General features: G+C 37.6%; 2 protein-coding genes across 2 annotated transcripts; one reads left to right on the plus strand and one right to left on the minus strand.

Moving 5' to 3' along the window:
• The first annotated feature begins 4,865 nt into the window (after positions 1-4,865).
• Positions 4,866-5,819, plus strand: LOC115499647 (olfactory receptor 2S2-like). The gene has a single exon (XM_030293779.1). The coding sequence runs from the start codon at positions 4,881-4,883 to the stop codon at positions 5,817-5,819; it is 939 nt and encodes a 312-aa protein (XP_030149639.1). The 5' UTR covers positions 4,866-4,880.
• A 359-nt stretch (positions 5,820-6,178) lies between these two features.
• Positions 6,179-12,553, minus strand: LOC115499112 (olfactory receptor 13F1-like; the record flags this gene model as incomplete). Its single annotated transcript, XM_030292832.1, has 2 exons — positions 6,179-6,222; positions 11,638-12,553. Coding segments are annotated over 2 exons (960 nt in total), but the record flags the coding sequence as incomplete, so codon positions are not given.
• Positions 12,554-14,250: the final 1,697 nt, after the last annotated feature.

The raw sequence follows: 14,250 nt of genomic DNA on the forward strand, positions 1-14,250 counted from the left end.
ACCTTTGAAATTTCAAAGTAATTTCCTCATTGGTAAAATTCATAATAATATTTGGCTTATTTGGAAGATTACATGATAAAAATGATATGAAGTGCCTCATACTAGGACATCACATGAAAATTTTTCTTCTCTTTGTAAGCTAAAATAATACATCTTTCCTTGTGGTATATTAATTAAAGAGTAGAGTCTATAAAATCTATAAATTGAGACAGGATATCCATTTATTTTTGTACAGTATCAATTGTCTTAATATCTTTAGAAGAGCTGGAGAGGATGATAGGATTATTTCCTTTAGTGAGAATTTAGAGTGCAGATAGCATGTGTTTTTCAGTGAAAAATGTTAGTACTTTAACTATTAGATCTTCAAGTAGCTAAGTCAATAAAACAAAATAAAAATTTATAGAAAGTTAGAAAGTTCCTTCTAAAAAGTTAGACAGCTTGACTTCTGGCTTGAATAAAATGTCACAGACTTCCTTAGGACTGTTACAACACTAAAACAGTGCCCAGATAAAGTCCCAGCACATTGAACCACAGAGATGTTAATTCTTATAAAAAACCAGGGGTTGGGAGAGGGGGATTAGAGGTTGGCTAAGATCCAGGTGTTCAGATCCTTTACAAATAGGAATGTCATCTTCTAAATGATTTCCATGCTAGACATCAACAGACCACAATCTCTTTTGATAAAATATGATTAAGTGAAGAACTCAAGTCCCTCATCTGGCATACCTCCAAAAACAAAAAACACTGTTTATAGGAAGATTTTTGAAAGTAGGGATTATAAATGCTCTCTGGAAATCGGAAATACTGGTTCCTCCCAATAACTGGATAGGACACACCATACAGCTTAGCCTCAATGTGTATGTAGTTTCTAGAAATTAAGATAATCACTGTACAACTTAAATTATTTTAACATACTTTGTTCTGCTTCCTCCTTTTAATAATATTCTTTCTTTATGAATATCAATTTTAAGTTTTGGGTAATTCAGAAAAGTAGAAGAAAGGTCTCTAGGTAACCATTAATGTCTTAGGTATTTCTAGTCTTTCTACACTGTCTAGGATATCTTGTTTAGGTTTCAGTTTTGCAGAAAAGAAAAAAAATGACTGTTTTTTTGTTTGTTTCCAACTTAATCATTCTAATATATTTAAAAATCTTGTTTTAATACAAAGTTGTCACAAATGTCATATAAGAAGTGCATAATGGCCCATCAACTTAGTGTGCCGTGATTATTTAACAATTCCTCTGCCATGAGTTAAAAATGAAAACTATTTCAAAAGATAATATCCAATAATGGCAAGGATTAGTAAAGAATTATCTAATATACATTTTGCATGGAAAGTGATTTATTAGAAAACTATCAAGAATCTTAAAATTTTCCATGCTCTTGTCCCCAGGAAAATATTTAGTGAAGTAAGCTAAAATGAAGAAATCATTTGTCACAATGCTATTAAACAAGAGTGTTTGTCCATTGCTTCTTAAAAGTTACACTAATTACACGAGTAATGAAAGTAATTTCCTCTTACTGTCCACTATTCCTCCGCCATCACCACCACCATTTGAACCACTAAGCACATTGTTGGTTTCTCTTATAAATGTTTGCAAGTGATTTTTTTTTTTGCAGCAACTGTCTCTGAACTATCAGTATACCAGATATACACCATCATTATTTGCTACAAGTCATTTCCAAATAGGAATCACCTTCTTGGTGATGTTCCTAGGAAAGAAGGGAGAGGGCGTCTGACATGATTCACATCTTCCCTGAAACAACAGATCCAAGACAACTGATGCTCCTTCAAAGACTCTATCAAAATTTTATTTTCAGGTTCAGAGTAGGTTGATATATATATATATCTACAGTCAATCAAATTCCAAACTTAATACCAAATAGAAGTATATCCTGCCCTACCCAACCCTTCCTACCCTCTTTGTAATGTATGCCTGCAAAGCCTGGTACAGCTTGAATTGCATGAGAACCCTTCTTTCCATAGCCAATAGGCGTATAAATATTGTATTATGCTGATTAACATGATTTGCCATTGTAAACTGGAGTTGTCATAGAAAGGAGCATAACCTGTTGGCAAAAGGTGATCACAGAAAGAAATGGCAAAGCCTATATCAGAAACAGGGCCTTCTTTAATTTTTTTAATGTTTATTTGACAGAGAGAGAGAGTGTGGGGGAAGGGGCAGAGAGGGAGAGATAGGATCCCAAGCAGGCTCTTCTATGTCAGCACAAAGGCTGACACAGGGCTCGATGCCACCAACTGTGAGATCATGACTGGAGCTGAAACCAAGAGAAGGATGCTTAACTGGGACACTCAGACGCACCACATAGCCTTGTTTAAAAATACTAACTAGAGGGGCACCTGTTGGTTCAGTCAGTCGAGACTCAGACTCCTAATTTTGGCTCAGGTAATTATCTCATGGTTCATGAGATGGAGCCTCACTTCAGGCTCTGTGCTAATAGTGTAGAGGGTGCTTGGGATTCTCTCTTTCTCTCTCTGCCCCTACCTCACTCACACCTCCTCTCCATCTCACTCAAAATAAATAAACATTTTTTTAAAAAGCACTAGTAAGAAAATTATCGATTGGATCAAATTTTTTTTCCTCTAGGGATTTTTTTAAGTTAGGTAGAATACCTTGAGAATGAAAAGTGTTTTCAAAATTATGTTCTTTGATTTATTTACTGTAAAAAGGTCAGCTACTAATATCTACTCTTTAATTTTTTTCAAATTAAAGTTATTTGTTCCATGCTCTATGATGCACAATTCAGATGCTTGAGCTGACCTCAAATTCCTCTTTTGGAAAATATTTACCATAATTGCAAATTCAACAAATGGAAGAGAAAGGACTTTAATATGGACAGAAACAACAGAGTCTGTTGTATGTAGTTTGGTTGCTTGTATATCTAAAATCTAAAGAACACAAAACTGAGTGTAATACACTCACACAGATGTCTCAACTCCAAGTGTTACAGAATGTTCAGTTTTGCATTGTCTACTATTCGATTACAGTCCTACATACAAGGGAAGCAGTAGTGGCATTCTGCAATAGCATTGGAGAGAAATGGTCTAAAAGGCCTTGCTACTCATGTGAGTTCTGCAGACATAAACAGCATCTGGAAACATGTTAATAAATTCAGATCTTAGAATCCAGTTCAGACCCACTGATTCAGAATCCCTTACAAAGATTCTCCTATCCGAATTTTGTGTGTACTAAAATTTGGAGGCACTTGACTAGACAGGTGTTTTTTTTCCACAAGGCACATTAGAATCATCTGGAGAACATTATTTAGAAAGATGTCTGATTCCCACTCCTTAGATAATTCACATAATTCTGAGAGGGCAAGAGCATGTTGTTTAAAAAAGGCAGGTGAGGGGCGCCTGGGTGGCTCAGTGGGTTAAGCGTCCGACTTCAGCTCAGGTCATGATCTCGCGGTCCATGAGTTCGAGCACCGTGTCGGGCTCTGGCCTGATGGCTCAGAGCCTGGAGCCTGCTTCTGATTCTGTGTCTCCCTCTCTCTCTGCCCCTGCCCCGTTCATGCTCTGTCTCTCTCTGTCCCAAAAATAAATAAAACGTTAAAAAAAAATTTTTTTTTAATAAAATAAAAAAGGCAGGTGAGGGGCACCTGGGTAGCTCAGTTGGATAAACTTTTGACTTCGGCTCAGGTAAGGATCTTGGCAACTTGTTTGAGCCCCAAATCTGGCTTTCTGCTGTCACCCCAGAGCCCACTTTGGATCCTGTTTCCTTCCCCTTCTGCCTCTCCTCCACTAGTGCTCTCTCTCAAAAATAAACATTAAAAAAAATAAAAATACAGGGTGCCTGGGTGGTTCAGCTGGTTAAGCATCCGACTTCAGCTCAGGTCATGATCTCATGGTCCGTGAGTTCAAGCGCCGCGTCGGGCTCTGTGCTGACAGCTCAGAGCCTGAAGGCTGTTTCAGATTCTGTGTCTCCCTCCCTCTCTGCCCCTCCCCCATTCACCCTCTATCTCTCTCTCTCTCTCAAAAATAAACATTAAAAAAATTTTTTAATATATAGATAAAATAAAATAAGTAAAACTGGCAGGTGTTGGGGTGCCTGGGTGGCTCAGTCAGTTAAGCATCTGACTTCAGCTCAGGTCATGATCTCATGGTTTGAAAGTTTAAGCCCCGCGTCGGGCTCTGTACTGACAGCTCAGAGCCTGAAGCCTGATTCACATTCTGTGTCTCCCTCTCTTTCTCTGACCCTCCCCAACTCATGTGCGCGTGCTCTCCCTCTCTCTCTCAAAAATAAACATTAAAAAATATTTTTTTAAACTGGCAGGTGCTATAAAGTTAGAAAATAAATTGGAATAGTGGATCACACATATTTTACCTCTATGAATTTCACTTTCCTCAGAGAATTATAGTGATGATAAAATGAGTAATATGTGTGAATATATTAAATTATAAAACCCTGAACTAATAATATTGTTTATGACTTCCATGAAATAAAATCAAATACATAGTTATTTATAACAGATGAAGCATACTCTCTCCAAAATGATGATATTCAAAATGTAGGCTGTGGGTCCAAAGAATAGGAAATAACAGATGTTTGTTAAGATGCAAATAGTTCTTTCCTGCCTCAGAACTGTGTATTACTATCTCAGGAAATGGAATACAAGAGCCTATATTTTTAAAGAGCTGGTCAATGTAATTATTACACGTCTTCAATCCCTTCCTATATGTACCAGAAGAGAAATTCAAAACGCTAAACTCAGAGCTCTTAGCACCACTCCAGCTAGTGTGGACACACTTGGTGCCCCTCCCCCAGTGATCTCTCACTGCACATGGTAATATGCACTGACGCGTTATGCTCACATGAAATTTTCTCTTCTGGATTACTCCAGGTATAGAAAAATAAAATGGACAGGACGAATTGGACAGAGATTGAGTTCATTCTGCAGGGACTTTCTGAGTACCCCAAAGTGGAAAAACTCCTTTTCGTCATGTGCTTGATGATGTACCTGGTGATCCTGCTGGGGAACAGCACCTTGATCATACTAATTCTCCTGGATTCCCGCCTCCATACGCCCATGTACTTCTTCCTTGGTAATCTTTCCCTCCTAGACATTTGTTACACATCCTCCTTTACCCCCTCAGTGTTGATTCACTTCCTATCAAAGAAAAAAACCATCTCCTTCACTAGGTGTGTTGTTCAGATGTCTGTCTCCTACACTATGGCATGCACAGAATGCGTGCTCTTAGCAGTGATGGCATATGACCGTTACATGGCTATCTGTAACCCTCTGAGATACCCCATCATCATGAGCAAGGCACTTTGTATTCAGATGGCAGCCCTCTCCTGGGGAATGGGCTTTCTCAATTCACTGACAGAAACTATTCTTGCAATACAGTTGCCCTTTTGTGGAAAAAATGTCATTAACCACTTTGTTTGTGAAATAATGGCTTTTGTCAAGCTGGCTTGTGCAGATATTTCCTTGAATGAGATTGCTATAATGTTGGGCAATGTAATATTTTTGTATATTCCATTATTGTTAATTTGCATCTCCTACATTTTCATCCTATCTACTGTACTAAAAATGAATTCAGCAGAAGGAAGAAAAAAAGCTTTTTCTACCTGTTCAGCCCACTTAACAGTAGTGACCATGTTTTATGGGACAATCCTCTTCATATATATGAAGCCAAAGTCCAAAGACTCTGCTATTGACAAATTGATTGCTCTGTTCTATGGAGTAGTCACTCCCATGCTCAATCCTATCATATATAGCCTGAGGAACACAGAGGTGCTTGGAGCTTTGAGAAAATTGATGAGTAGACACTGGTTCTGGAGAAAAGGATGAAAAACTTACATCTTCGAGTTCATGCACCAAATAAACTCATATATTTGAGGAAAAGGCTTTTATTTAAAACAGAGCAAAAGAAATAAAGATTGTATGTAGGATCACAGAATTTAGGAGTTGGAAAGAAATTTCAAGATAATTATCTAACTTTCACTTTTTATGAAAATGACTGTTACAAAAATGTAGACACAACTAGTTTAAGTACTAAGAGTAAAATTTAAGGAATAAGAAAAAAGATGTAATTAAATGTTTCCAGGAAAATCCAGTACAGATTCTCTTCAACTGATGGAGTTATGTCCTGATAAACCCATCAAAATTTGAAAATATCATTAGTCAAAAATGTCTTTAATACACCTAATCTACTGAACATCATAGCTTACCTTGAAAATGTGCAAATGCTTACATTAGCCTATAGTTGGTCAAAACCATCTCATACAAAGCCTATTTGCAATAGAGTGTTGAATATTTCATATAACGTATTGAGCACTGTACTGAAATTGAAAAACAGAATGGTTGTATGGGTATGAAACAGTTGTGAGTGTATCAGTTGTTTATTCTTGTGATCATGTGGCTCAAACTGGAAGCTGGGGCCACTGCCACTGCCTAGCGCAACAAGAATATCATACCACATGTTACTAGCCCAGGAAAAGACCACAGTTTAAATTTTAAAGTGTGGTTTCTACTGAATGCATATCACTTTCACATCATCATGAAGTTGAAATATCCTATGTCAAACCATTTTAATGTATGGACCATCTGTATGTATGTCTGCTGAACAAGTAAAACATGTATTGTTCAGTTCCCTTTTGAAAGAACTACTTGAATTTTTGTGTTTGTTTGTCTGTTTGTTTGTTACTGCTTTTTATTTTACCCAAGGACTTGACCTGACTCTAACCTAATTTTTCAGGTACATATTTCCCCTTCTTTCCCTCCTTATGTTTCTCCCATGTCTGCACATGCTGTGCTACATTCACTATTACTTCTCCAATTATATCATGTTCTTTACACCTAAAGACAACAGCATATGCCACTTCATCTCCATCCTCACATTTCTCTTTCTATAGTAACAGCCTAGCAATCTTATTAAGCACAATTCAAGTGTGAGATCTTCTACAAATCCTTCCAAAGTTTGCCAGCTTACTTATTCCCTCCTTTATGCTGTCCTGAACTTTATCTGTTATGGCTATTTTCCTTTTATACTATAATCATTTGTTCATTTCTGAAATCCACCCAATGGCAGAACTCACTGTTCTCTGTATGAAGTCTAATGTCAAATAAATTTAAACAGTAGGCAGTAACTAATTACTTATTTAACATTTTGAAATAATAGTAAAATATAGTCTAAGTACTTGATTTAATACAGGGATATAAGAGAACTTGAATTTATGTATTATTTCATTGACTAACACATCGAAAAGTTATGGATAAAATATCAGCTAATATTAAATGTACAGAAATGTAAGGGAAGATAAAAGAAAGATAAATATACTCAAGAGGTCATTTGTGGGGTGCCTGGGTGGCTCAGTTGGTTGGGTGTCCAACTTCGGCATAGGTCATGATCTCACAGCTCCTGGGTTCAAGCCCTGCGCTGGGCTCTGTGCTGACAGCTCAGAGCCTGGAGCCTGCTTCGGATTCTGTGTCTCCCTCTCTCTCTGCCCCTCCCCTGCTCACACTCTGTGTCTCTCTCTCTCTCTCAAAAATAAATAAACATTAAAAAAGAGGTCATTTGGTCTGGGTAAGGCAAAAATCATATCAGTGTATACTTATTCTGTAATGAGCAACTGCTGAAAAAAATATCTATCAATTGTATAAACACTTCTTAAGGAATACTGAGAATTTCACTCTATCAAAAGCAATAATCTTATTTTAAATATTTCCTTTCAAAGAAATCCCCTTGAAATTGCTAGCGAATAATAATTGTACTTTTATTTTTTATGTGATTACCTAACATCTATTTGTATGTAATACAGGTGAGCTGCCTGGTACAGTCCCACAGCCTGAGCTGGATGAGGAGAGTGGCTCTGCTCAAGGGCCACCCAGCAAAGGTTTCAACAACCCAACAGAGTTCAGAAAGGAATCCCTGCTTGTTCTGCCCAGCAGGATGTTTGGGGCCTGATGGAATAAGTAAAAGATCAACATGAAAGGGAGGCCCAGTTCAGGTAGTCAGAACCCAGTAGAATCAAAAGGACACCCATATATGGAATGACTCAGCTCAGACTGTCAGAGAAAGAGGGAAAGACAGAGAGAGAAAGAGATAACTTGGGGTATTTTATCCTTATATCCCTAAACACTACCAGAGTGATAGGCTAGACTTGTAACACACTCATAGATGTTTCTCAATACATTGAAATCATAGGTAGATTCAAATATTTTTAAATTTTTATTTATCTGAGGGAGAGAGAAAGAGAGAGGGAGAGAGACTGTCAGTAGGGGAGGGACAGAGAGAAAGGGAGACACAGAATCTAAAGCAGGCTCCAGGCTCTGAGCTGTCAGCATAGAACCTAACACGGGCTCGAACTCACAAACCAGAGATCATGACCTAAGTCAAAGTTGGATGCTTAACTGACTGAGCCACCCAGGCACCCTGAAATCACAGGTAAATTCAAACTAACTGAAACTAGAGTCTAGTAAGAAAAAAAAAAAAAGATCAAAATCTGACTCTGTCAAAGTGATACACCCCTCATCCTAGCTAATTCACAGGTGGTCTTTTGGAATTAGCATATTTGCTAACTTTTAAATAATTTTAAATAATTATTATAAATATATTGATAGATTAAATAAACTTCCCATTTTATAGACAAAGAAATTGGATTAGGATGTTTAAGAAATTGCTTAAGATTGGGGTGCCTGGGTGGCTCAGTTGGTTAAAAGTCCTACTCTTGATTTCAGCTCAGGTCATGATCTCATGGTTCATGGGCTAGAGCCATGCATTGCATTGCAGGGGATAGTCAGCATGAAGCCTGCTTGGGATTCTTTTTTTCTCCCTCTCTCTCTACCGTCCCCCTGGTTATGTGCGTGTTCACACACTATCTCTCTCAAAATAAATAAATAAACATTAAAAAAAAAGAAATCGCCTAAGATCACTAAGCTTATATAGACACCCCAAAAATTGTAATTCTTTTTATTTAATTTAAATTCAGGTTATTTAACATATAGTGTAGTATTGGCTTCAGGGGTAGAATTTAGTGATTTATCATTTACACATAACAGTCATATGTAACACTCATCCCAAGAAGTGTCCGCGTTAATGTCCATCACCCATTTAGCCCATCCCCCTTCCCACCTCCCTCCCAGCAACCCTCAGTTTGTTCTCTGTATTTAAGAGTCTCTCATGGTTTGCCTACCTCTCTGTTTTTATCTTATTTTTGCTTCCCTTCCTTTATGTTCATCTCTTTTGTTTCTTTCTTTCTTTCTTTTTTTTTTAACGTTTATTCATCATTGAGAGACAGAGTGAGACAGAGCAAGAGCATGGAAGGGGCAGAGAGAGGAGGAGACACAGAATCTGAAGCAGGCTCCAGGCTCTGAGCTATCAACACAGAGCCTGACACAGGGCTTGAATTCACAAACCACAAGATCATGACCCGAGGAGAAGTCGGACGCCCAACCGACCGAGCCACCCTGGGCCCCATTATCTGTTTTGTTTCTTAAATTACACGTATGAGTGAAATCATATGATATTTGTATTTCTCTGCCTGACTTACTTTGCTTAGCATAATACACATCAGTTGCATCCATTTTACAAATGTCAAGATATCATTGTTTCTGATCACCAAGTAATATCCCATTGTATATACATACCATTTTCTTTTTATCCATTCATCAGTCAATGGATATTTGGGCTCTTTCAATAATTTAGCTATTGTTGATAGTGCTGCTATAAACACTGGGGTGCATGTGCCCCTTTGAATCAGCATTTCTGTATACTTTGGATAATTTACTCTAGATCCCATGTGTACTATTCTTTCACCTTTACCACAGTTCTGACCAATAACAGGAAAACATAACCAAAATTTTATAGACAATTGCCCTAAATTACCCTAGAAAACATCATCCACACCTAGTACTCAATTTACATCTCTTTGCAAAAGATTTCCCAACATATATATAGCTTTAGACCTAATTTCTTGCCCAGATTTCACAAATCTGTCTTCACCTGTAAGTCTAACCATCAATGCACAGCCAACCAGTCAACCGACTTACATCCCTATCTTTGTGAAGTCATCATCCTTACGCTACTCGTGTCATCCAATCAACGACTGCATCAGAGTTCTTTACTTACACCAATGGACCAATCATCTTTGATGACTGTTTATTCATATCTGAGAAATCGAATCCAGCCCTACAACCCGGTAATTCCCATATTCATCCTATCTTCTTCATACCATTGCTTTCTGGATCCAAGCCATCACAATTTTATTGACTCTTGTGACAACTTCATGATAAAGAGCAAATAAGTTTTGCACGCTGACCTCACATTTAGTCATCTGGTCCAGAAAGGACATACAAATGTTACAAATACTGATGAGTGTACATTTTTAAGTTCTTTGTATATTATGGCTTATACAATAAGATATGTCATATATTTCAGCATTTCTCACCATTTTAGTGGGTTTGGGATACTGTGTATTTTATAATATAAATGTATCATGTATTTTGTTTCTAAATGCTTATAGCTTCATTTATACCCTTGGATCTAAGCATCTAGGTGTCAGGGGAAAGCACAATAAAAAAGGGAAGGGTGCTTGTAGTTTCACTGAAACATCCTGCAGCTTCTTTGAATTTAAGAAATTAATGTCAGCACTCGAAGACCAACAACAAACTGCTAAACTCTCTGATATTTTTGCAGACTAGCATCCCTCTACCCCATTTCTATTCAGTATATATTTGTGCAGACCTTCTCCATTTGTACATAGACATTCACATCACACACATCTATCTGCATCCACAAATATTTCCACACATGTAAAACACAGTTATACTTTGTAGAATATGCAATTACTCCCATTAAATTTAGCAATGCTTAAAAGAGGTTGTAGTGGTTTCCTAATACTACCATAACAAAATAGCACAGATTGGATTGCCTGAACAACAGAAATTGACTTTCTCATAGTTCTGGAGGATAGACCAAGATTAAAGTGTTGGCAGATTTGATTTCTTCTGAAGCCTCTCCCTGGCTTGCAGATAGCCATTTTCTTGCTAGGTCTTTTCCCCTGTGTGTGAGAAACCCTGGAGTACCCATGTGTGTCTAAATTTCTTAAATTTTTTCTTATAATGACATAAGTCCAATTGTAATGAGGGCCCACACTGATAGCCTCATTTTAACTTAATCACACTTTAAAGGCCTTATCTCCAAATGTAAATACATTCTGAAGTACTGGTGGGTTAGAGCTTCAACATAAGTTTTGCAGGGACACAATTCAGCCTAAAACAAAGGTTAATAATAAATTATCTAAAAAGTGTACTATAGTTATTACATTTGTATATAACATGTACATAATTTTGAATACTAACAATACACTAACTTAATGTTTAAAGCTATACTTACATTCTATCACCCAAAACAAAATATTGAAATTTGTCACCATGAGCCCTTTTTATGTAAGATTTCAGATATGCTTATGTAAGATATGTCTATATTATCTTAGAGCTTCAGCAGTCAGTCAAGGAGGAAACTTAGGAAATCACACATCTTATTTAAAATGAGTGTCTTCCCCTCTTAGTCCAATGTTCTGGTGCGTATTGAACACATCAATACATCCCTTAGACTAATGTTATGATTTGCTCTGGGGGATTAAAAAAGCACACAGAGGGTTCCTAATCAGCAATTTTTTCACAGCTACTTTTACCTCTTTGTTCCGTAAACTATAAATGATAGGATTCAACATGGGGGTTAATCCAGCATATACCAAAGCCATAAATTTGTCTATTTCCTGTGAATCTACAGCGGAGGGCTTCAGGTACATGGAGAGAGCTGTCCCATAGAACAAAACCACCACAGTCAGGTGGGCTGCGCATGTTGAAAAGGCTTTGCTTCCACCATCCACTGAGCTGATTCTCAGGATGCTGGAGAGAATGAATGCGTAAGAGACACAAAGGAGGAGCATCGGCATAGGAAGAAGAAGTACGCTGATCACCAGCATGATCAACTGCACCCTGGAAGTATCCACACAAACTAGTTTCAAGACAGCCAGAATTTCACAAGTGAAGTGATTGATGATGCTACTTCCACAGACAGACAGCTGCAGCACAGATACTGTTTCCACCAGGGCGGTGAGGCAGCCTGTCATCCAGGAGCCAGCGGCAATCTGCACACAAGCCCTCTTGTTCATGATGATGGGGTATCTCAGAGGGTTGCAGATGGCCACATACCGGTCATACGCCATCGTGGACAGGAGCACACACTCAGTGGAGCCCATGGCAAGAGAAAAGTACATCTGAGTGGCACATCCTGAGAATGAGATGGTGTTTTTCCCTGAAACAAAGTTTGTCAGCATTGGAGTGAGAGCAGAAGAGGTGTACCAGATGTCTAAAAAGGAGAGGTTGCTGAGGAAGAAGTACATGGGTTTGTGTAGGTGGGAATCCAGGACGGTGATGGAGATCAGAATGATATTACCCAGCAGGGTGATCAGGTACATCAGCAAGCACAGCACAAATATGATGACCTCAACTTTGGGGTAACGAGTAAACCCCAGGGAAATAAAATTGGAAATGACTGTCAAGTTGTCTTGGCCATTTTATGCCTCTGTGATTATCTATAGTAGTGATGAAAATATACATTATATATATTTTAAAAACTAAATTCTACCATCTTTCAAGGGGTTTTTGTTAGAGGTACATTAAAAGGATCATTATTCTGGAAATACCATATTAATTATTCATTCATTCATTCAACATTTATTGAATATACTACAAGTCACTGAAGATCTCTTTGAATTACGTAAAAAGCTGCTCTCAGGCAACTCACGATAAAATATCACATAATCAAGTAAATAAATAATTACAATAACATGATATAAGTGCACCCTAGGGTGCTAGGAGAACACAGAAAGTAAGAATCCCAACTCTATGTAAGGGACACTGCTCACTGAGACATTTTGAGACTTAGTTTAACTAAAAAAGGCATTAGACCTGGGGCACCTGTGTGGCTCAGTTGGTTGAGCTTCAGAATTTTGGTTTTGTCTCAGGTCATGATCTCATGGTTCATGAGTTCAAGCCCCACATGGGTTCAGTTTGAGCCCAGTGTCGGCTCCATGCTGGCAGCATGGAGACTGCTTGGGATTCTCTCTCATTCCCTTTCTGCCCCTCATCTGCTTGCACTCTCTCTCTCAAAATGAATAAATAAACCTTTTTTAAAAATGCATTAGTCTTAATCGAGTTAAAGACCACAGGAGGTTTGCTGGGAAAAGAAAAAAAACTTTGTAAAAGTTAAATCCCGAAAGGATTTAGTTGCATTTCATATAACTACTAATTATGTAATATAACAGACGGATATCTGAAAACTAAGGAATATAAATAGAAGATGAACATGCATCCAATCACTATAGCATGTATTTGTGGTCTTTGCAAATTTTTTCTTGTGGTTGACTTCGAGTTTCATAGTGTTGTGGTCTGAAAATATGCAAGGTATGATCTTGATCGTTTTGTACTTGTTGAGTGCTGATTTGTGTCCTGGTATGTGATCTATTCTGGAGAATGTTCCAGCTGCACTCAAAAAGAATGTGTATTCTCCTGCTTTAAGTGAATTGTCCTGAATATATCTATTAAGTCCATCAGGTCCAGTATGTCATTAAAAGCCATTGTTTCCTTGTTGGTTTTCTGTTTAGATCATCTGTCCATTGTTGTAAGTGGGGCATTGAAGTCCCCTACCATTATCGTATTATTATCAATGAGTTTCTTTGTTTGTGATTAACTGATTTATAAATTTAGGTTCCTACATGTTAGGGGTATAAATGTTTACAATTGTTAGATCTTCTTGGTGGATAGATGCATTAATTATGATATAACACCCTTCTTCATCTCTTGTTACCATCTTTATTTTAAAATCCAGTTTGTCTGATACAAGTATGGCTACTCCAGCTTTCTTTTGGTGAGCATTAGCATGATAGATGGTTCTCCATACCCTTATTTTCAATCTGAATGTATCTTTAGGGTTTAAATGGGTCTCTTGTAAGCAGCATATAGATGGGTCTCATTTTCTTATCCATTCTGATACCCTATGTCATTTGATTGGAGTGTTTAATCCATTGAGTTTAGGTGAGTACTGAAAGATATGAATTTAGTGCTATTGTGTTGCCTGTAGAGTTGGAGTTTCTGGTGATGTTCTCAGGTCCTTTATAGTCTTTGTTGCTTTTGGTCTTTTTTGTTTTGTTTCATCTTTTCTCCACTCAGAGAAATCCCCTTAAAATTTCTTTCAGGGCTGTTTAGTGGTCAC

The sequence above is a fragment of the Lynx canadensis genome, chromosome D4 (genome assembly GCF_007474595.2).
Source record: "Lynx canadensis isolate LIC74 chromosome D4, mLynCan4.pri.v2, whole genome shotgun sequence".
Classification (NCBI taxonomy): domain Eukaryota; kingdom Metazoa; phylum Chordata; class Mammalia; order Carnivora; family Felidae; genus Lynx; species Lynx canadensis.